Source organism: Ambystoma mexicanum, chromosome 4p (genome assembly GCF_040938575.1).
Source record: "Ambystoma mexicanum isolate Mex_15411 chromosome 4p, UKY_AmexF1_1, whole genome shotgun sequence".
NCBI lineage: Eukaryota > Metazoa > Chordata > Amphibia > Caudata > Ambystomatidae > Ambystoma > Ambystoma mexicanum.
In genome coordinates, this window is record NC_090927.1 from 276,845,060 (window position 1) to 276,866,890 (window position 21,831).

At 48.9% G+C, this 21,831-nt stretch overlaps 1 protein-coding gene across 7 annotated transcripts in view; it reads right to left on the reverse strand.

Annotated features, from left to right (window-relative positions):
- The window catches only part of PLA2G7 (phospholipase A2 group VII), a 314,769-nt gene that overhangs the window by 134,387 nt on the left and 158,551 nt on the right, over positions 1-21,831 (reverse strand). For all 7 annotated transcript variants that reach the window (XM_069605817.1, XM_069605818.1, XM_069605815.1 and 4 more), the window contains exon 6: positions 8,381-8,528. In XM_069605817.1, coding sequence (XP_069461918.1) covers positions 8,381-8,528 — 148 coding nt within the window. The remainder of the gene's footprint in view (positions 1-8,380; positions 8,529-21,831) is intronic.

Genomic DNA, 21,831 nt, shown 5'->3' on the forward strand with positions numbered 1-21,831 from the left:
GGAGTCCCGACCCAGACAACTCCAATCAACTGTAAACTAAAATTATAGTGCATTGCAGCACAGGATTTTCAGAAATGAAAAGGCGCCTTTTTTGTGCTCAATGCCAGTGATTCTCATGGTAATCCCATGGAACGTGAAAAAGAAGTGTTCTGAATAATAGGACGTAATGTGCGATTTTCACATCAGGGATGGGGGTGGGGGTGGGTGAGGAAAGGGGGCCAAATTGATGCCTGGGGAATCCCGTTTTGAAGGAGAATCCTTTCGATTCACTGAGTAAAATTAAACCAATCGCGAAAATAAAGGGGAAACCCCGGGTGACAAAAGGAGAGGATAAGGGTGTGTATTTACACAGTGGACAGAGTGGGACAACTCAAAAGGAGGAGGGTGCACATGTAGAGTGTCAGTGGGGGGAGGACTTATTTAGTGATTGCCATTTACTACAGTAATCGAAAATGCATTGCTGCAGGACCGATTACACTGGCAATGGAAGGGGGAGCCACAGTGATCACGGTTAGGTTTCTGCTGAAAATTGTGGGGGAAAATGTTGTAAAGGAAGATCTGTGGTCACTTCATGTAAGTTGTCATTAATATTCTTTATTTAGATTACAGAAAAGTCCCAGAAGATATAGGAAAGTAACCCACTGACTTCCACCACTCAGGCTACATATTTCCAACTGCTTGTGGTGGAATCCATAAGCAAAGCACATCACAACACACCTTCCTTTCTTATCAAAAACGCACACACCATCCACACCTCTTTTTCCACGCTTCTCATTAGACAGAAATGCTGAACAATCATTCGCTAACTACATCACTGAGGCAACTGTGTTGATTCACAAAGTCTAGTAACTTCTCCCCGGGAGGGAGCCCTTTCCTATGAGGCTAGTAAGGTGAGGCAGCTACCCGATAGTCCCCCTAGGGCTGGTAAATTGTGGGTGGACCTCATAGGGAGAAACACCCCTCCTTGGGACAAGGACATCCGTCTGGTAGAAAATCTCCCTAACCCCCAGTTCCATAAAACATTACTACTACCAACTCCTTCCTTGTCATTACCAGAACCTAAGTCTATGTGCTACTGCAAGGTTTCAGAGATCCTGACTTGCAATAGTACCGAGACAAAGAACTCAGAAAGCATAAAGATTGATAATGGAAGGAATCAAAGAAGTACTGTGACAAGAAGGAAATAGGACGATTGCTCCATGGAACTAGAGGAAACATTGCAGTGTTCCGCGGGGGGAGGACCCAACAGAGCAAGATAAAAGGAGAACAAGGAATAAGAGCAAAAAAGTAGGAAGAAGAAGAAATCTCATTGCGGAAGCCAGCACTATGCGAACGAAGCCCAGGAAGTTCAAACTTGGAACGCTGAAGGTGAAGCAGAACCACCTATCCAGGAGGAGGAGAACAAGAGGAACATGATGTTGCTGGATCGTCCTGGGAGCCAGTAGGGAGCCGACTCACTTGGTGGTGACGTTACCACAGAAAGGTGGACTGTCCAGTCCGGAAACGATGCTGAGACCACCTGCCTGCCACAGAGCAGTGCAGGAAGCAAGAAGGAGGAAGAAAGGCCCTCAGCAACCCCTTGAAGAACCAGAGCCATGTCCCCAAGATATTGCAGGTAACGGGAATGGCGGGAAGGACAGGTGTGGTCCGGGAAGAGGTCCAACGAAAACAGAGTGCATTGGAAGTCATCTCACTCATTGCAGGGGTCCACCCAATAACACTGCCAAGCAGAGTGGATCGGGAGTTGCCTCCCTCGCTGCAGTGATCCACCCAATACCACTGCCGAAGCAGAGAGCATCAGGAGTCATCGCCCTCATCCAATGGTTCACCAAATACCACTAGTAAAACAGTCGATTGGGAGGCATCTCCCTCAACACAGTGGTTCAGCAAACACCACTGGAAAACAAAGTGCTCCGGGTGACAACTCCCTCATCAAGATAATAACATTGAAGAAACTACAAAAGAGACATAAGGGGAAAACAGATAATCCTGGGAAATATATCCCTCAAGTGGAAGCCAAATAAGGCTGTGAGCGTCTGTGCTTCTTGAAAGGAGTTAAAGACAACTCCGTCGAGGAACTAGGGTTCACCCAAAAGATCACAGAACCCACGCATTCTAAAGGAAAAACCCTAGACTGGATTGCCGAATACCACTGCCAAACATCTATTACTTCCATAAAGCCACAGCCCTGGTCGGACCACTACCTGATTTCCTTCACCTTAGAAGCCGTACCCCGCCACGCCTACTAGAAACAAAAGAGATTTTACTCCAAAAAATCTTATCCCCCTCATCCTCCCTACTCTAAACTATCTCAGACCTAACTGACCCAGCTACCATGGCACAAGTGTACAATGAAGTGATGCTTGCATCACTAAACACCATTGCACCGCTGAAGGTCAGAAAGAGCAAACCTCGCCAACACCTAAACATCTGCTTTACACCTCATCTAAAAGCCATTAGACAAGAAAAACGCCCAAGTGAAAAAATCTGGAGATTAGACCCCTCAGACCTCAACAAAAATAATTTGATCAAACTCTCCACCCTATACAAAAAGGAAATTATCCTAGCCAAGCAAACTTCATACAACACCCACATTTCCCAAGCTAAATCCAATACCAAAGAATTATTCGCCATCCTAAAAGAAGTAGAATCCCCTATTCAAGCTCCTGACTCCTATCTGAAGGGTAAAAACTGGAGCACGAGTATACAGAATGCCTTGGCCAACAAGATAACAATGCTCCAGGTGAAAATCAATAATAAAAAAGATACCATTACTACCTCCAAGACTGATAGCTATGTGACTACTACCAAGACTGACACCAACTTCCCATCTTCAATGCAATCCACTTCTACTCCACCTATACCACGTACCCCCAGCTTCCACTTTCGCAAAGTATCTACCAAAGAAGTTGAGAGTTATCCTCCCCATCAAACTGTCTAACTGCCACGGTGACACATGTCCATCCCAAATTATAAAAGACGCTGCCCGCAAACTCTCCCCTTTTATTACCAAACTTATAAACACCTCATTCACCTCAAGCACCATACCCAGCAACCTGAAACACTCCTGGGTCCTCCCCCTCCTTAAAAAAACAAACCCTTGACCCTGCTATCCCAACCAACTACCGCCCCATAACCACAGTGCCATTCCTCCTTAAAATCCTGGATAAAGTAGCATACCTACAAATTCAGCACCACCTGGAACAAAATCACCTCCTAGGAGTTTGTCAGTCTGGATTCAGACCTCAGCATGGTACTGAGACTGCACTCTTAGACCTCAGGGCACAAATAGATACACTATAGATATATAGATACACTAAGAGATAAAGGCAGCACAGCACTCCTACTACTCCTTGACCTATCAGCCGCGATAGACTTGGTTGACCACTCAATACTCTACAACCGTCTGGTCTCCGCAGTCTGCTTCTCCCAGGAAGCAGTCGCCTGGATCCAGTCCTTCCTTGATAACAGGACAATGCGAGTCTTCTCACCCCTAGCAGAGGCAGATCCTACACTGATTTCATGCAGTGCGCCCCAAGGCTCCTGCGTTTCTCCTACTCTGTACAACATCTTTACAAAGCCCCTTTTCAATGATCTAGATGGTCTAGGTATCACCTACACTAATTATGCTGATGATACACAGATCCTCATCCCACTGACAGGAGATTATGACAAGGATTTGGCCTTTGTAAACAGAGTTTACCTCATCATCCAGGCATGGATGGCCTCTCACGGTCTATGCCTGAATGATGACAAAACAGAACTCCTCATTCTAGGTACACCATCCAACATCAAAACAATTAGACCCTAACTATGCCTGGTTCACAACTGACAACAACAATATCACTGTGGCCAAGGTAGTCAAAACACTTGGCTTCCACAGACTCCATGCTCTCTTTGGCAAACATGATACATACTCACATAACAGACCTGGGACTCTGGGATGTATGGCGCTCTCTGAAAGGCACACAGCGCGCCTACACATTTTACTTGTCGGTGCATGACATGCACTCGAGGAGTGATATTTGGCTGTTGTCTCAGAGGGCCCTGAACTGGGTAACCGAGGTCACAATACACCCCAGAACATTATCAGATCACTCCCCAATTCTGGCAACAATGCATATCCCTAAAGTCACACCACAAAGACCCCCATGGAGGTTCAAGGCAACAGCTATGTCAGATCATGTTTATAGAGGCAGTTTGACACAACACATCAATGAATACTTCGAACATAACGAGGGCACAGTGAGAACCCAGGCGACACTATGGCAGGCATTTAAAGTGTATGTAAGGGGCGTAGCCATGTCTACGGAATTCGGGGTACTCTAGGATATTCGCAGAGAATTAAAGACACGGTAGTGGGAATTGCTAAACTACAGACCAGTATACTTTAGACCCCAGTCCACAAACTAAATTACAAATCCAGACCCAAATGGAGTAGTATAGAGTGGCAGCGGATCGAGAGATCCGCTACTTCGACAGACTTGCCGCTGCTAGGCGATATGGCGAACAGGAACGACCAGGCAGGCTCCTAGCAAAAATGGTGAGAGGGGAACGGGCTAGCACTGTTATCCCCTGTACAATACGACCAGACGGGAGGGTGGGGACAGGCCAGGGAGAAATAGAGCGAGTCTTTTATGATTTCTAATTCCAACTATACTCACCCCAAAGCAAGGCCACGGAGGAGGAAATAGATAGCTATCTAGCAAACATACCCACAACGCTTCTATCCGCCGAGGCGAAAGACGCGTTAGAAACTCCAATCACGCTAGCTGAGATAGCAGAAGCTGTCAAAGCACTGCCCAACGGTAAAGCACTGGGTTCTGATGGCCTCGGGCCGAGTTTTATAAAGAATTTGCCGGAACCCTGGTACCCAGGCTGCATGCTGTCTGGACCGAAGCCCTGGATACAGGCGTGCTACCCGAGACCACCCGGAAAGCAGTTATAACGCTGTTGCTCAAGCTTGCGAAAGCTCCTGAGGATTGCGGTTCGTACAGACAGCTCTCGTTAATAAACATTGACGCGAACATTTTCGCAAAGATCCTGGCTACACGCCTAACCCCCCTGATGCCACACATGGTCCATGAGGACCAGGCGGGCTTCATACCGGGCAGCTCCACAGCGACAAACAATAGTTGATGCTTCGATATATTAGCTTCAATCCCAAAGGACATGCCAGGGGATATGCAGAAGGCCTTTGATACCATCTACTGGCCGTCCTTATTCAGGGTCTTAAACAACTATGGGTTTGGACCCAATTTTATAAAGTGGGTCAGAATACTGTACACACAGCCATACGCCAGAGTGTTCGTCAATGGGACCCTATCGGCTATATTAAATCTGATGGGCGGCACTCGTCAGGGCTGTCCGCTATCGCCCCTCTTGTTTGCTTTGGTAATAGAACCGCTGGCTGACCTACTAAGAGCGAGAAACAGCAAATTCGGGATCCCACCGGTTGACAAGACAGAGATGATCATGCTATGCGCTGATGAAATGTTATACTTGAGAAACACCGATTGTAACCTGGGGAAAACACTACGCGCTGTTAAACAATTCGGGGAGTTCTCTGGCCTTAAATTAAACTCAGCTAAATCCAAGATATTTCCCCTCACAGAAGCTACCTCAAAACCCGCCGAACTCCATGGACTATTGTGGAGCCCTATCCAGGTGAAATACCTGGGGATACAGGTTGCAAGAACAGCACAACTCACCCACATGTTAAACTACGAGATACTCGCAGGAACACTCTGCACTAGACTAGAATGGTGGCGATCCCTGCCAATCTCCATTTTGGGTAGGCTTGCATTGGTTAAAATGATAATTTTACTGAAACTTTTTTATCTATTTAGTACTGTGTCCGTGTGGCCGGACAGGGACTTTTTCTCGAGGAATCAGGGTGCATGCGCAATATTTGTGTGGAATAGCCAATCCAGAGTAGGCTGGCGGAAACTCACCGAACAATATGCATAAATGGGTTGGCTGCACCCAATTTCGAATTGTATTACTTGGCGGCACAGGCACACTATGCAACACAATGGGCAGCCATCTACCTACAGTCACACCCCACAATCACTACAATGCACGAAAGAAACCCGGTGAAACTCCTGCACAAAGCAGCAGCAGCGCATCCCAGACACAACAACACTACTGATCCAACACTGGTAACGTGCACGGCCTGGGCCAGGTTAGCAGGGAAACCTAGACAAGAAGTTTTGTATAACCCAAATATGCCATTGTGGGAAGCGCCTTACATTCCACCTTCACAAGACACAAAAATGGCTACACACTGGGGAGGTCGAGGAATTAACCGTTTTGGGGATCTCTTCCTGGATAAGCAATTCATCACCTGGGAGGATGCTAAGGGCATAGTCGGAGACACTCCACTGCAAAAGTTGTACTATTTGCGTTTAAAATCGGCCATGGCAGAGGTGTGGGATGCATTCCCAGCGGAGCTTGCAGCAGATCTGGGATACATATTTACAGCGTGGTTGGCCAAAACATCAGCTTCTACGTTATATAAAATTGTGATAACGACCCGAGAATCACCACCCCAGAGAGCCAAGGCAAGGTGGGAGCAGAACCTAGGGCATAGTATCACTGATAACCAATGGACACAGATTTTCAGGCTGAAGAAAAGCATTTCTTGTAATTCACGATACTGGCTAATACATTACAAAATAATACACAGAACGCATTATACACCGGCTAAATTGAAGCGCATATTCCTTTCGATGGACGGTAAAATGCGGAAGTGAAGACGCAGATACACTTCACATGATATGGGCATGTACCCGTCTAGCAGCATACTGGCCAGATGTGTGCGACACACTAGATGTTATGTCAGATCAACCCATTGAGAGGACCCAAACAGTGTGCCGACTGGGGGCAGTGGAGAAAATGAATCCTAGCTAACAAGTAATTCTGATGAAGTGGAAGAGCAAGGAACCTCCCACTAAGAATGACTGGGAAAAAGACATGCTATGGACAAATGATTGTGAGCAAATGTATGCCAAACTATTACCTACTCAGTCGCCTCAGAGATATATGGGGCAGATACAAACAATACCTCTCTGATAAAGGCATGGAAGAAACAGACTCGGATACAATGTGATTTTATATATATATATATATATATTACCTCAGAAATGTAACAGCAATTGATAATAATGTGTATAATGTAAAAGAATACCATGATGATGAATCTGTGAAAGTTGAAAAATAAAAGTTTTAAAAAACTAAATTAAAAAAACACCCTCCTTGCACTTACTTCAGTGTCGCCCACTTCTTATTGCCTTGGCTTTTACTTCTTTTCCGTAACCCCCCTCCAGAAACTTGATATCAAAGAAACCAGAACGCCTGCACCCTCTCAATGCCATGGTAAAATTTTGTTCCATTAAACCGGGCATCCACAGCCCATCTATTCCATCCCCAATCTTAGAGGTTACAGTAAACGTGCACTGCTGGTTGATGACAAACTTTGCTGCTGTACAGTTGCTAACTAATGTAATCTGACCACAGGGGCATACGTGTGCAGCAAGAGAATATCTCCAAACATAGGTGTAGGCATATTAGTTCTGCGTAGGTGGGCATGGGAGAGAAAACGGAGTAAATATAAAAAGACAGATATAGAGTTGGACCATCAAAAGAAATGGGATGAGGCCTCTATCACTTTAAGCGGGCGAGGTAGCATTAAGCCAATGACACTGCACATGCCACATGCAAGCCTTTCCGTCTCCACTCTCGGTTCATTTCTTCCAGAGGTTGATTAATAAGGTTTTGGAAACGGGGATAAAATAGCACCAAGACAAAATCTGAACTGGATCCCTAATAGGAAAGCAATCCCAGCAACCCCAAATGCCTCTCTAACCCACACAAGCCCATCCACTGGCCTTAGAATGCCTCTGTAATTACGTGTATTCTTTTCCACAGAATGCCAACACATCCACATACCCTCACCCCCCTCGGCCACCAATTTCCAGGGGAAGAATCTTGTTAAATGCAATGTAAGTGGTAGGATGCGTGGTCCAGCGTGCATCACTTCAGTTAAGGATGTTTCAGGACAGACACCCTCTAGGTAATTTTTAAATCAATAGCTGTACGTCTGTATTTAACGCGAGTTCTTGAAATTCTTGATGAACCTTTAAGAAGACAAACTCCCAAGACGTCAGCAAATTAATATTTGTACTGTTAGGATGATAAACCGGTTTTATGGGTACTGTCAACGTGGAGGTGCAAAAAAAAGCCTGAATGAAACCAGCACAGGTCAGGCGCATGGGTGCACCCTTTGTACAGTAAGAAGCAGTGCAAAAAGGCAAGTAGAACCGGATAATGCATGAGGAACTGAATGCACTGTGTAACACCTTTGTTTCACTATGAGTACCTGTTGATAGCGTAGAGGAAATTCCTGTTCACCTGCTTTTAATGTCCTATAGTACATCCACACTTCTTCATAGGTTTCTGGTGTCTGTTCAGAGGATTTAGAAGGCGGTTTCTCCTGGAAGTAATAGGTTGCTGAAGCAGATTCATCCCTGTGAAAAAAATCATTTTGTTTGCTTAGATAATCGAACGTGGCAGGAAATTAATCATTAGTTCGAACCTTAAAGTAGACCTTGTATTGCATGGTCATTTAAAACAGCCAATCCTTTGGAAATGAAGAATAAATGACTCACCATAGTGACTCTTGTACTGGTAATTCTTATTCGCTGTTTTTCCAGAATCATGGGCGGTTCTGCCGCATTTGCACAAGAAAGTTTTTGTCCTGTGGCAATCGCTTAAATGCATTGCAAGTTGAGTATCCACAAGTGGCCAAAAAGACCCCTCCTGACTAGTCATTCGCCCACCAGCTCATGGGACCATAGTCCTTTTCTTGCATGGAGGAAGGGGAACTAAGAAGAGCCCGTACAAGTGGGCTTGAATGCCTTTTTCAGTGGAAATGGTTTATGGTAGTGAGGCGAGTCATTAAGTCTTGGGAGACTTGCTATACAGTTTTGCTTTTTATAGTATATTAAACAGATGAGAGAATGTTTTTTTATGACATTATTATTTACAAACTATTAGGCTGCCTAGTTGACATGCCGCCCCCAATGGCTCAGCTTGTGGTTGGCCTCAAAAGTCCAATCACGACTTCTGGCTCAGCTCCCCTTGCACATTTATTGGCTTTCCCATTGTTGTCAAGGGGACTCTGAGACTCCTCCCAGAAGTGAGGTGAGGGAGTTGGGATCCCCAGTATCACCACCGGATCCACCCTCCCCAGAGTGTGCTTTGCATGACTGCCGCTGCCACTGCCCCTTCCACAATGGTGGTCAGCTTCTCTTCTGGCCAAGGTTCGCTTTTGTCTTTTTAAAGCTGCAGCTCCCAAATGCACCTTAGTGCAACCAAGGAAACCCGGACTGGAACCAGGGGAATAGAAATCGATAACAGGAATGGAATGGAGTGGGATGTTTCCTGCCAAACAGAAATGAGACAACCAACACCCAACCTAACAACCCCAGATGGTGTCAAGGGGAAATGTGGGGCAATAGAAAACACCACATCAATACTTCCCAAACCCAATTGGAAATGAAACTCATCAGCGCATGGAGAAAGGCACAAGGACATCGAGAAGCTTGAACACATAGGCGTTACCCTGCAAATGGGGATTGGAAGGGGGGGGAGGGGGAGGATTAAATCCCTTCTTAAATACTTTTAGCCAGAGATGGGCCAAGGGGAGCTGGGCGAGTGTTGGAAGGGGGTAGGCTAAGCTATAAAAGCCCAGCCAGCACACATGCGATTGAAAGGTGGTCGTGTGAGATCAGGTGGATCAAGAGATTGGGCGGACAGTGGAGTGGACTGTTGAGAAGACTGGTGGCGTTTTGTGAGAGTGCAGGTAAAGTGTGTGGAAGAGGGTGCTACCCATTGTGTGTAGTGTAGTGAGGGGCTGTGTGAAAGATAGGGGAACATTAGAAAGAGTGAATGGAAGTGACAGAGTGTATGGTAGGAGGGTGTAGAGAGTGTGAGGTGTTAGGTGGAGTAGTGATGGCAGAATGAAGTAGGGAGTTTGAAGAGATGCGTGGAGAGAGGGTGTGATAAGATCAGGACACAGAGACATAGATACGAGATTGAGAGTACAGATAGGGAGAGTGGAGAAGAGATGGAGAGTAGTGGGAAGAGAGGAGCAGAGATAGGGAGAGGGGAGGAGTGGAACTAGAGACAGAGGAGGAGAAGAGGAAGATCTCGAAGGGAGGGGTGCCAAATCGATATAGAGGGAGAAACAAAGAGTGAGTGGGAGAGACAGGAAGAAATCCTGATGACATCAGTCTGCTGTCTCAAGAGAAAGGATCACTGAGGAAATTAGACAGAAAAGACCATGGCTTCCTGCTCAGATAAGAAAATACTTAAACAGTAGGGGTTATTGTGCTGTAGAATACATTGGAACATTCTGGTGGTTAGGGACACCTTGCCTAGCATGGGGAGGACCCCATAGAAAGGTTGAGAGAGCCATAGGGACCTCCTTAATTTACAACCATTCTAGCCTCACCCACCCAAGTATTTAACATTTAAATAAAACACTTTCAATCTAATATATTTGCCTCTGGCATTCTGTAGTCACGTGACACCACCTGTACGTCTTTAATCATTGCAGGATCACTGAAATACAATTTTTTGGTATGCAATAAGGCGATATGCGTCCTGTGTTAACAAGGATAGACTACTTTTCAAGACAATTGGGAAAGGACAGTCATTTAATTGAGGACCAATGAGCCAGTCTTTTCCAGCGTCTAATTTAGTTTTTTAAGGTGACCTATCTTTCAAGGATTCCTTTCACCTGGCAATAGAAGTAAATACTACAAAGGTTGTCAAGGCAACACACCGCAATGAGAAAATTAACTATAGGTTCGTGCCAAGACTTCAATGTCTGGGTCTTTGTTCTTAGGTCACCAAATGTATTTCTTGTATTTTAATTTTCTGCTTTGTGATTTTCTTGCGTCCCAATAATACAGGAGCTAAGAACTATAATCTCGACTGTACTGTAGTCTCCAGTCTAAATGCATACCTATGTGTGCTGCGAGAAATTACAAGTTTGTTTCTCGGTCCTTTGTTTTGTCTAACTTGATGCACACTGGATACCCCCGCACTTCCATAAGTAGTGAATACTTTTGCACGGAACAACCTCAGACATTGTTTGGGGCTCTGCTTCCCAAATCTGCAATGGAAACGTACAATTCTCCCATTGATACTAAGCCAAAGAACCTTTTTGGGTAGGTTGGTTACATATCCCCATGGGAGCAAAGCTGAGGCACAAATAATTATGACATAATCAAGTAGATCTCATACCTTTACGTTAATAAAACAAATATTCCACTACACAATACTCCACTACAAAATACTCCACTACATTTAATGCACCTGCTGCTTTGCAGTATTTTCCCAGTTGTGTTTTATTGATTTTTTAGAGGGTTATGCAAATAGCACAGGTAGGGAATTATTGAGTACCTCTCTGCCAATCAGAATGCTCGAAATACAGTCTACCTTCCAATCTTTTGGACTGAAATGCTGACAGGGAAACGGAAAGCACGTCCCTGCATTCCCAAAATCCAATATAACGTGCCAAAGTGAAAGCTAAAACATGGAACAATGCAGAGGTGTCGCTAGGGCGGTGGGGTGAGAGGGGGTGTAGGGCTATAGCCCTGGGTCTTTTGGTCGTAGCACTAGATAGAAGCTCAGGAGCTACAACCAAAAGGCTAGCTTGCACAGACAGTCCCGACATTAGCGTTTCAAGACCTAGCAACACCTCTAGAACAATGCTTTCACTTTCATGTAGAGGAACCGTGCAAACACAAGAGATTAGTGAAAAAAAACAAACACACACACACACACACAGACACACAAAAAGGCAAGCAACGCATACACAAGAGTAGAGAGGGAGACGCGTTTGCTTTACTGTTTTAAATTCATGATAACATTGGTTTCTACTTGGCAGTAGAGTACAACAGGTTCAAATGTGACTACGTTTTTCAATGCTAAGTCAGACGATTTTGTCACTAGAAAAGGCCAAGTTTAAATATGCGCGCATCCCGAGTGCCTCAGAGTGCTGTTGGCTGTGTTGGTGTCTGTCCTGTTGTGATTCATCCTTGGTGGAAATTGACCTGGCGTGTGCATTTAAGGCACGGGCCGCGCACATTTCTAGTGCCTCAGAGTGCTGTTGGGGGTGTTGGCGCCTGTACCGTTGGGTTTTGTGGCGCTTCTCGATGAGGGGGCGCACACGCAGCGGCGTGACGTTGCACGCCGCCGCGTGCAGTATAAATAAACGGGGCGTTTCCCGGCCACCCAGAGCGACCGGGCAGCCCGAACCACAAGGACGTGTGCGGTTGAGTCCTTGGGGGAGTCAGGGCTTGCAGACAGCGCTGGGGGGGGTTCCAGTAACCCCCAACAGTGGCGACGAGTGGGGGAGACGATGCCCGGGCCCGGCGGTGATCATTTTTGTTCACCGAAACGAGGTCGGATCACGACTTCGTTTCAGGCCGCGGGTAGTGCGTCACCCACGCCGCTGGCGGCCATTTTGTCTTCCAGGCTGTGGAACTTCACGAGACTCCGGTTTGGCCTCTGAAGGGAATCCAGACCTAATTTTTGGAACTTATGATAGCAGGCAGCTATATATATATATATATATACATACACACACACACACACACACACACACACACACACACACACACACACACACACACACACACACACACACACACACACACACACACACACACACACACACACACACACACACACACACACACACACACACACACACACACACACACACACACACACACACACACACACACACACACACACACACACACACACACACACACACACACACACACACACACACACACACACACACACACACACACACACACACACACACACACACACACACACACACACACACACACACACACACACACACCTTCATTTTCTTGGGTCTCCTACGTCGAGTGCAAGCAAGGAGGAGGGCTGACATGGCTGGGCCTGCATAGCCCATTGTTCTTCTTGCCTCAATTTTTGGAACAGTCGAGGGCTGGAGCCTTCCTCATCATCACAGAGGTGTGTTGCAGTGAGTTTAATGTGTTTCATCAGGTTGGAACCATCTCCATCCTCTTCATCATCAGAGGTGTGTGGCAGTGACTGTTCGTCCTCCCTGGTGGTGTTTTGAGTCAGAGTTGCGGCCCCCATCTCCCACACTGGGGGTGCCTGTGCGCTCGAGCTCATGAGTGACACTGAGGATCAAGACGGTGCAGCAGCAGGACTGCAGGTGCAGGTGCAGGTGCAGCAGCCTCTGGGTGGGCAGGCAGGTCCTCCAGGTCCGCTACCGCCTGTGCAGCCAGTAGGTCCACTACCTCCTGTGCAGCCAGCGGTGGTACCCGTTCTCCAGCAAATCCCTCCAGCCATGGCCCAACCTCGTGCACAGGCGGCCCTGCAGCCCATTCCGGAGTTTGATGTGTCGGGCCCACCTTCCAGCTTGGGGCCCAGATGGAAGAGGTGGGTCGACTGCCTGGACATGTACTTTCGAGCCGCACAAGTCACTGATGATGACTCTAGACTGGCGACCATGTTATACTCAGTAGGGCCCTCAGTTCAGGAAATGTTTGAGTCTCTTCCGCCGGGGGATGGGACCTATGGTCAGGAGAAGGGCGCCCTTCAAGCGCATTTTCTACCTCTAGCCAACGCGGACTATGAGCGCTTTGTGATGCTATCTGAAGGAGTACGAGACTCTGGACACTTTTTATGGACGCCTGAGGCACCTGTCGTTGGCCTGTGCGTGAGGTGATGCTGAAGATATGAGTACCATGCTCATACAGGCGTGTTCTTCAGGAAAGATCAGGCGACAAGTGCTAAGGGAGCCTGGAATCACACTCCCACGCATCCATGAACTGGGTAGGTGCCATGAGGTGTCCGAGGCGAGGGCAGCGAGAATGGAGGCTGGGTCGCGCTCCATCAAAACCGAGGAGGTGTGTGCGATGTGACGCAGTGGCAGGGGCACCAGAAGACATGGCGGTGGCCCCCGAGACAGAGCTGGGAGGGCGGGTGAGTCTTGCCAGAAGTGTGGCTATGACCTGCCCCACCCAACGGAATGCCCTGCGGCCGGAAAGACTTGTGGACGGTGTGGGCTACCAGACCATTTCTCGAGAGTGTGCAAGGCGGCGATGCCTGTGCTGGTGCCGCGAGGCCCCGCCCGGCCCATCTTCAATCGCCAGGGTCGACCGCCCAACGTCGCTCAAGTAGACCAGGGCGAAGAGGATGTTCAGGCAGAGGAGGCTGACGAAGATGAGGAAGAGAACATCTTTTTTGTCTCAAGTGTGGAGGTCCTGAAAGGAAAGAACCGGAGACAGCCAAGATGTGTGGTGGAGGTAAACCACTCTCCAGTTCCGGTCCTGGTAGACACGGGGGTTGTCTGTCAACGTGATGGCTCGTGGACACTGACGCCATGGACCGGCCTCCCAAATTGGTGGCACCCAAGGCCCGCATCTTCGTGTTTGGCGGCGTTGACTCCATCCCATTAGACGGCATCTTCGTGGCGAAGGTGGAGCACGATGGATCCCAAATCACTGCACGGTTCTATGTGACACCAGTGAGCAACAAAACCTTGCTGAGTTGTGCAGCGGCGGAGGCCCTTGGCATTGTCAGCCTTGCATACTCCGTCTATCTAGAGGACATCAATGACTTGCTGGAGAAATATGCCGCACTATTCAAAGGGATTGTACAGCTGGCTGGCGATCCGGTGAGGCTGCACATTGACGAATCCGTGCAGCCCATCGCCCTGAAACATCGCAGGGTACCGTTTCACCTCTGTGAACATGTCGACAAGGAGCTGGACAACTTGGTCAATCTCGACATCATAGAGAAGGCGGAGGGTCCAACTCCCTGGGTATCACCAATCGTGGTGGCACGAAAACCCAAACAACCTGATGCCATCCGGATCTGTGTGGACATGAGGTTGCCGAACAAAGCAATCAAAAGAGAAAGACACCTCACCCCGACGATAGATTACATCATTGCCGAGGTACAAGGCGCTCGCTTCTTTTCAAAGTTGGACCTCCGAGCAGGCTATCACCAGGTCGTCCTACACCCTGAGTCGAGGTACATTACTACCTTTACCACCCACCGAGGTCTGTACCGTTACAAAAGACTGAGCTTCGGGGTGGCCTCGGCGGCAGAGGTGTTTCAAAACATTATCAGGGGCGCCCTAGCAGATCTGGAGGGCGTCCTGGATATCAGCGATGACATCTTGATGTTGCAAGAATGGAGGTAGACCATTTGAGACGCCTGGCAAAGACGTTTGAGAGACTGCAGTCCCTAGGCCTCACCCTCCACAAGAAGAAGTGTGAATTTCTGCGACCATCAATAGAATTCTTTGGCTTCGTGTTTAAGGAGGGTGGGGGGTTGTCACCTGATCCTAAGAAGGTCCAGGATATCAGAAAGGCGCAGCCTCCAGAATTCGTGTCGGATGTGAGGAGTTTCCTGGTCATGGTTACCTACTGTGGACGATTCATCCAGAACCTTGCCTCCAGGTCGGAACCGCTCAGGGCGCTGACAAGAAAAGACACCATCTGGAACTGGGCCCGCTTGAACAATCGGCCTTTGACGACATCACGGGCACCCTGGCAGCTGAGGACACCATGGCCTTCTTTGATCCTGCGTTGCCATCGGGGATCATCGTCGACGCCAGTCTGTTTGGTTTGGGTGTCGTGCTGACACAGATCGACCATGATGGGGGTGTCCGCCTGGTGGCATACGCCAGCAAGGAGCTTTCGGAGGTGGAGCAGCGATACTCGCAGATTGAGCGCGAGGCACTAGCCGTACTCTGGGGCTGCAGGTACTTCCGGCTCTACGTTCTTGGACGCCCGGTGACGGTGATGACGGATCATAAACCGTTGATTCCCATTCTGGCGGGTTCATCCTCCAAAGCCGCCAGCACGAATTGAGAGATGGATGCTCGCCCTTTTGGAATATGGAGTCACCCTGGTGTATCGGCCGGGGGCGAACAATGCAGCAGACTATCTCTCTAGACACCCGGGGGCGCCTGGAGCGGAGGACTATGACACCTGTGCGGAGGAGTCCGAAGAGCATGTCCCGGTGGTGGTGGAGGCGGCCACCCCGAATGCCATGCCCTTAAAGGAACTCGAGACAGCTGCAGCAGAGGACGAGTGTTTCAGGATACTGAGGCGATCCATGCAGCAGGGAACCTTGAAGTCGGTGCTGGAGGCCCTAGCGGGGCGCACCCGGGAGGCCAGAACTGCACTGGAGCAGTTATGGAAGGTCCGGGAGGAGCTGTCGTTCTCAACATCCGGCCTCCTACTCTGGGGAGATCGAATTGTGGTGCCCCAGTCTAAGGTGGGGGAGGTGATCGCCCTTGCACACCGTGGTCACCAGGGCGCGGCCAAGACCAAAGCCCGCTTAAGGCTGAAAGTGTGGTTCCCGGAATTGGAGCGCAAGGTGGACGATTTCGTGGCAGCCTGCGTCTGGTGTCAGGCGGCGTCACCCCTGCAGCGGGAACCTGTCATAGAGGCGTGGGAGGTCGTTCATGCAGACTTTGGCTCCACCACGATGGGCACCCACTTCCTCGTGCTGGTTGACGAATACTCGAGGTACCCCGAGGTGGAGTTCGTAGAGTCAGTGGCGTTTAAGCATGTCGTGGTGGCCGTGGAAAAGGTGTTTGCGGCTCATGGTTTCCCACATACGGTGTGCTCGGACAATGGGGCGCTGTTCCAGAGTGAACGGTTTGCCGAACTGATGGAGAGCTACGGGGTGGTGCACAGGAAGATCTCGCCTCTCTGGCCGAGAGCAAATGGTGAGGCAGAACGGATGATGAGAACCTTGAATTAGACATTTCGGATCGCCCAGGGCCAAGGACAGTCCCTCCAAAGAGCCCTCTATCAGTTCTTGATGGTGTATCGTACCACACCGCATGCATCCACAGGAGTGGCCCCAGCTGAGGCGGTGTTCAAGCGGTGCCCTCAGAGGCTACTGCCGGAGGTGGGAGAGAAAGAACCGGGGGTGATTGACAATCAACAGGTCGAGGCTGACCGGCAAATAAGGATTGAACAAGAGAACCTTCGGAGGGGACTTCGCCCACAGCAGCTGGAGCCGGGCGATGAGGTCCTCATTCGAAATAGACATCCCCATGGGAAGCTCTCCCTACCGTACGAGCCGGAGACGTTGGACGTTGTTGCGGTCAAGGGATCCATGGTGACTGCATCGGATGGCCGGTCTGAGGTAACCCGCAACGTGAGTTTCTTTAAGAAGCTGCGGGCTCCCAGGACTGATCCACCACCTGATCCGGACCTGGAGGTCGTCCCTGACGACGAAGGAGAATCACCATGTATGCCAGAGTCCCCGGTCCGGGAAATGCCCGTGGACCGATCACCCGTGTCGGAGGTGAGTAGGAGGTACCCCCAGAGGACTGGGCGAAGGAAACCTGCTCACCTCAGCGATTACGTTTTGGGACAGGTATCTGATCATCCTGACAATGGGAACGGTTAATTAAGGGGACTCGGGTGGATGCTAATAAAGGGGTTTTCAGAACGGGACATGTGAAGTGTTATAGACTTAGTGTTTTGGTTTGCAGAGTATAGTTGTTTAATGTTTGTTTGTCCTCCCGAAAAAGGAGGAGTGTGGCGCTGCCCGATGACGGGGCGTGCACGCGTCGGCGTCACGTTGCACGCCGCCGCGTTCAGTATAGATAAACGGGGCGTTTCCCGGCCGTGCAGAGCTACCTGAAAGCCCGAACCACAAGGACGTGTGCGGCTGAGTCCTTGGGGGAGTCGGGGCTTGCGGACAGCGCTGGGGGGCACTAGTAACCCCAGCAGGTTTCTTCCTCGGTGGAAATTGACCTGGGGGTACTTGAGACCTAGTCGTATATCTATTGCTGGACTTATCTGATCATTGGGACTTATTTTGGACTATTTACTTGACATTATCATAATGATAAAACACTTTATTTTGTAGTGACATCTTGGTCACGCCCCTCGCAAACCGGAACCTGCAAAGGTACGAGCCTCATGCATCCCGAGTGCCTCTGAGTGTTGTTGGCTGTTCCCTGATCCGGAGAGTTTTTGTTGTCTTTAGTGACTTACTGGAGGTACATGCTGGAATCTTGTGAGGAGAAATAATCACTACATGTATTAAAAGTTGGTGAACAGGAGCTTCTTCATCAGGATACTCAATTGAACTAAGTGATAATAGGGAGCTCCGGAAAGTATTTGTGTGACGTTTGTGATATCCCTCCTTTTGAAAAGAAGTATTAGATCCACTGCCGAATTTTCGTGGTGAGACAAGAAAATAAATAGCCTGTTTTCAGTATTTTCTAAGCGTCGCAAAAATGCGTAAAAGAGAAAAGGGAAATGCCACGAAAAAAGATACACTAGCAGCCCCTCTAGTATACTCTAATAGAAGAGATAGCATGACTCGTGCTTTGGAGTGCCCCCTGCCCGCCGTCCCCTCCAATCTTTCGTGGAGTTGTTTCATTGCCCAGAATGGCGGAGGGGCGGAAGCCATAGATAAAGAGTTTCAACTCGGGACTTCAAAACAAATGGACTTGGCAAGCTCGCCTCTATTATTAGAGACCGATGACTTCGCCTCCTTACTGCAGGAAGTAAATAAACAAATATTGGGAAAAGAAGCATTTGAACGAGTGCTAATGGCGACAGAATTTGCAAACATCCTTTTTAAATACGCCACCAATTTTTGCTACTGGGGAAATTACTATACTGGCTTTGTCAGAACACCCACCTGTAGTGGGGGGGCCCAGATTCTAGCTCGTCATCGGGTCAGACTCCATCCATGGGGGGGATTGATGACGCGGCCATGCAATTTGAAAGCATGGCTGCTCAAGACTTTATATGTGGTGAACTGAAAGAACATACAAAATATTTATGATATGATCATTTATTTATATCTCGCTCGTACACAAGTGTTTCAGAGTTCGACAAGGGAGGGGAACAGGGGAGCCAAAACAATGATCTTACTAGGTCCAGTGACATTGAGAACGCACAGGTGCATGGGAAAGGGAAAAGGGTAAGGGGAAAAGTGCATGGGAGGGGGAGAAGTGGAAAGTGCGAAGCAGAGGAGAACAGATAAATAAAAATAAATAAATAGATGATAAAGGCAATAAACAGTGGTAGGGCAGCCAGCAAGTGCTGTGTTTAAGGCAGAAGACTGGGTATGTCAGATAAGTGCTGAAAGAAAGAGAAGGGGGGTGTGGGGGACTGTATGGGTACAGATACAGTCCCCAGTGGAAGGGGTAGCCCGGAGGCAGTGCAGGAGGGTGGCATGGTGAGCAGGTACCTGGGCCCAGGGGACAGAGGGGGCCAGGTACATGATGCCAAGAGAAAACAGATCAGCAGGGGTGAGGGGGGTGAAGGCAGAAGTAAAGAGGAGGGTCTTGAGGTGCTTCCGGAACTGGAGATGGTTTTCCTCAAGTTTCAGAGTGGCAGGGAGGCTGTTCCGAAGGGAGGCTCCAGCCGAAGAAAGAAATCTACCCCCAGCTCCTTGTTTTGAAAAACGACTGACCCTGAGGGAGTTAGAAGTAGAGGAGCAAAGAGCTTGAGAGGGGAGGTATTTGCGGAGGGATAGTTGAAGGTATTTTGGACCCAGGCCCCAGAAAGCCATATGGACAATGCAGAGGGTTTTGAATTTAATCCTTGCATCCACTGGGAGCCAATGAAGGGATTTCAGAGCTGGAGAGATATGATCCCAGAGCTTGAGGCCAAGGACAAGTCTCGCAGTCCTATTCTGGATTAGTTGTAGAGGGCGGAGAGTAGAGGCAGGTAGATTTGGAAAGAGGCTGTTACAATAGTCCAACCTGGAGAGAACCAGAGCTTGGGAGACAATGAGCTTCTGGGGGAAGGAGAGGAAAGGCAGAGTACTTTGGAGGAGGTGCAGTAGGAAGTTTGACTTTTTAGAGACATCTGAGATGTGGGCGGAGAAGGAAAGTGTGGAGTCAAAGATGACCCGAGGTTCTTAGCCTCACAGGTAGGGGTAGGAGGAGGGCCAAGGGAGGCCGGCCAGAGAGTGAGGGGAAAGGATGTTGAGGGTGTACCGATAAGGAGGATCTCAGTCTTGTTGGCATTTAGACAAAAATCATTGGCGGCACACCAACCTTGAATGACAGTTAGGCAATCAGAGATGAGAAAAGGAGAGGAGGTGGCAGAGGGTAGCCTGAAAATGAGTTGTGTTGTCAGCATAGCACTGGAAATTTGAGCAGGAAATGGCAATGCAGTGGGCGAGAGTTGCCAGGTATTGGTTGAAAAGCCAGGGTGAGAGATTAGACCACTGGGGAACACCACAGGTGGAGAGGGAGAAAGAGGATAGGAAGGACCCGAGTTGTACCTGGGAGGGTCGGTCAGAGAGGAAAGAGGTCAGCTAGGCCACAGCCTACAGCCTGATCGGTGATACACAAGTTATCACGGAGATGGTCGAGTAGGGTGATATGGTTGACGGTGTCGAAGGCAGAAGAGAGATCGAGTAGGATGAGGACAGAGGGAATGTCAAAGTCAAGGTTGGAGAGCAGATCTTCACGGATGTTCAAGAGAGCAGTTTCCGTGCTTCTCGCAGATCTGAAGCCAGACTAGTGGTCATGGAGAGAGCCAACAGAATCGGAGTGAGCATTAAGCTGGGAGATGGCCAATTTTTCTAAGAGTTTACCAAGAAAGGGAGTAATGGAAATTAAGCGATAGTTAGCCGGGCAAGAAGGATCGGCTGTGGGTTTCATGAGAAGATGATGAACAATGGAATGCTTCAGAGGAGGGGAAGGATCCTGAGGCAAAGGAGAGATTGCAAAAGTCTGCAAAGGCCGGAGCGAGGATATCAATGTGGTCCTTGAAGGTTTTAGAGGAACAGGGATGAACCTGTTTTGATGAGGCTTTCATTGATCGGACTTGTCTAGCGACCTCATCAGGGGAAAAAGAGGAAAGGAAGAGAAAGAGGGTGGGTGGATGGTTGAAGGAGGGTCAACAAGCACAGACTGAGAGGGTATAGGATCGATTGATTGATATTTTATTTCTATCGAGCTCGTACACAAGTGGTTCAGAGCGCGACAAGGCAAAGGAGGGGAACAGGGGAGAACAAAACAGCGATCTTACTATGCCCAGTGACATTGAGAACGCGCAAGTGCATGGGAGAGGGGGGAGAGGAAAAGTGCATGGAAGGGGGGGGGGAGAGGTGGAAAGTGCGAAGCAGAGGAGAAACAGATAAATAACAATAAATAAATAATAAAGGCAACAAACAGTGGTAATGCAGCCAGCAATTTGCAAGTGCTAGGTTTAAGGCAGCAGACAGGGTAGGTCCGATAAGTGCAGGAAGAAAAAGGGCGGGGCTGTATGGGTACAGATACAGACCCCCGTGCATGGGGTGGCCCGGAGGCAGTGCGGGAGGGTGACAGGATGAGCAGGTACCTGGGCCCAAAAGACAGAGGGTGGCCAGGTGCACGGTGCCAAGAGAAAACAGATCAGCAGGGGAGAGGGGGAGCGAAGGCAGAAGAAAAGAGGAAGGTCTTCAGGTGCTTCAGGAACCGGAGATGGTTCTCCTCAAGTTTTAGAGTGGCAGGGAGGCTGTTCCAGAGGGAGGCCCCAGCCGAGGACAGAGATCTACCCCCAGCTCGTTTCTTAGAAAAATGACTGACCCTGAGTGAGTTGGAGGTAGAGGAGCGAAGAGCCCGAGAGGGGAGGTATTTGCGGAGGGATAGCTGAAGGTATTTTGGACCCAGGCCCCAGAAAGCCTTGTGGACAATGCAGAGGGTTTTGAATGTAATCCTTGCATCCACTGGGAGCCAGTGAAGAGATTCCGGAGAGG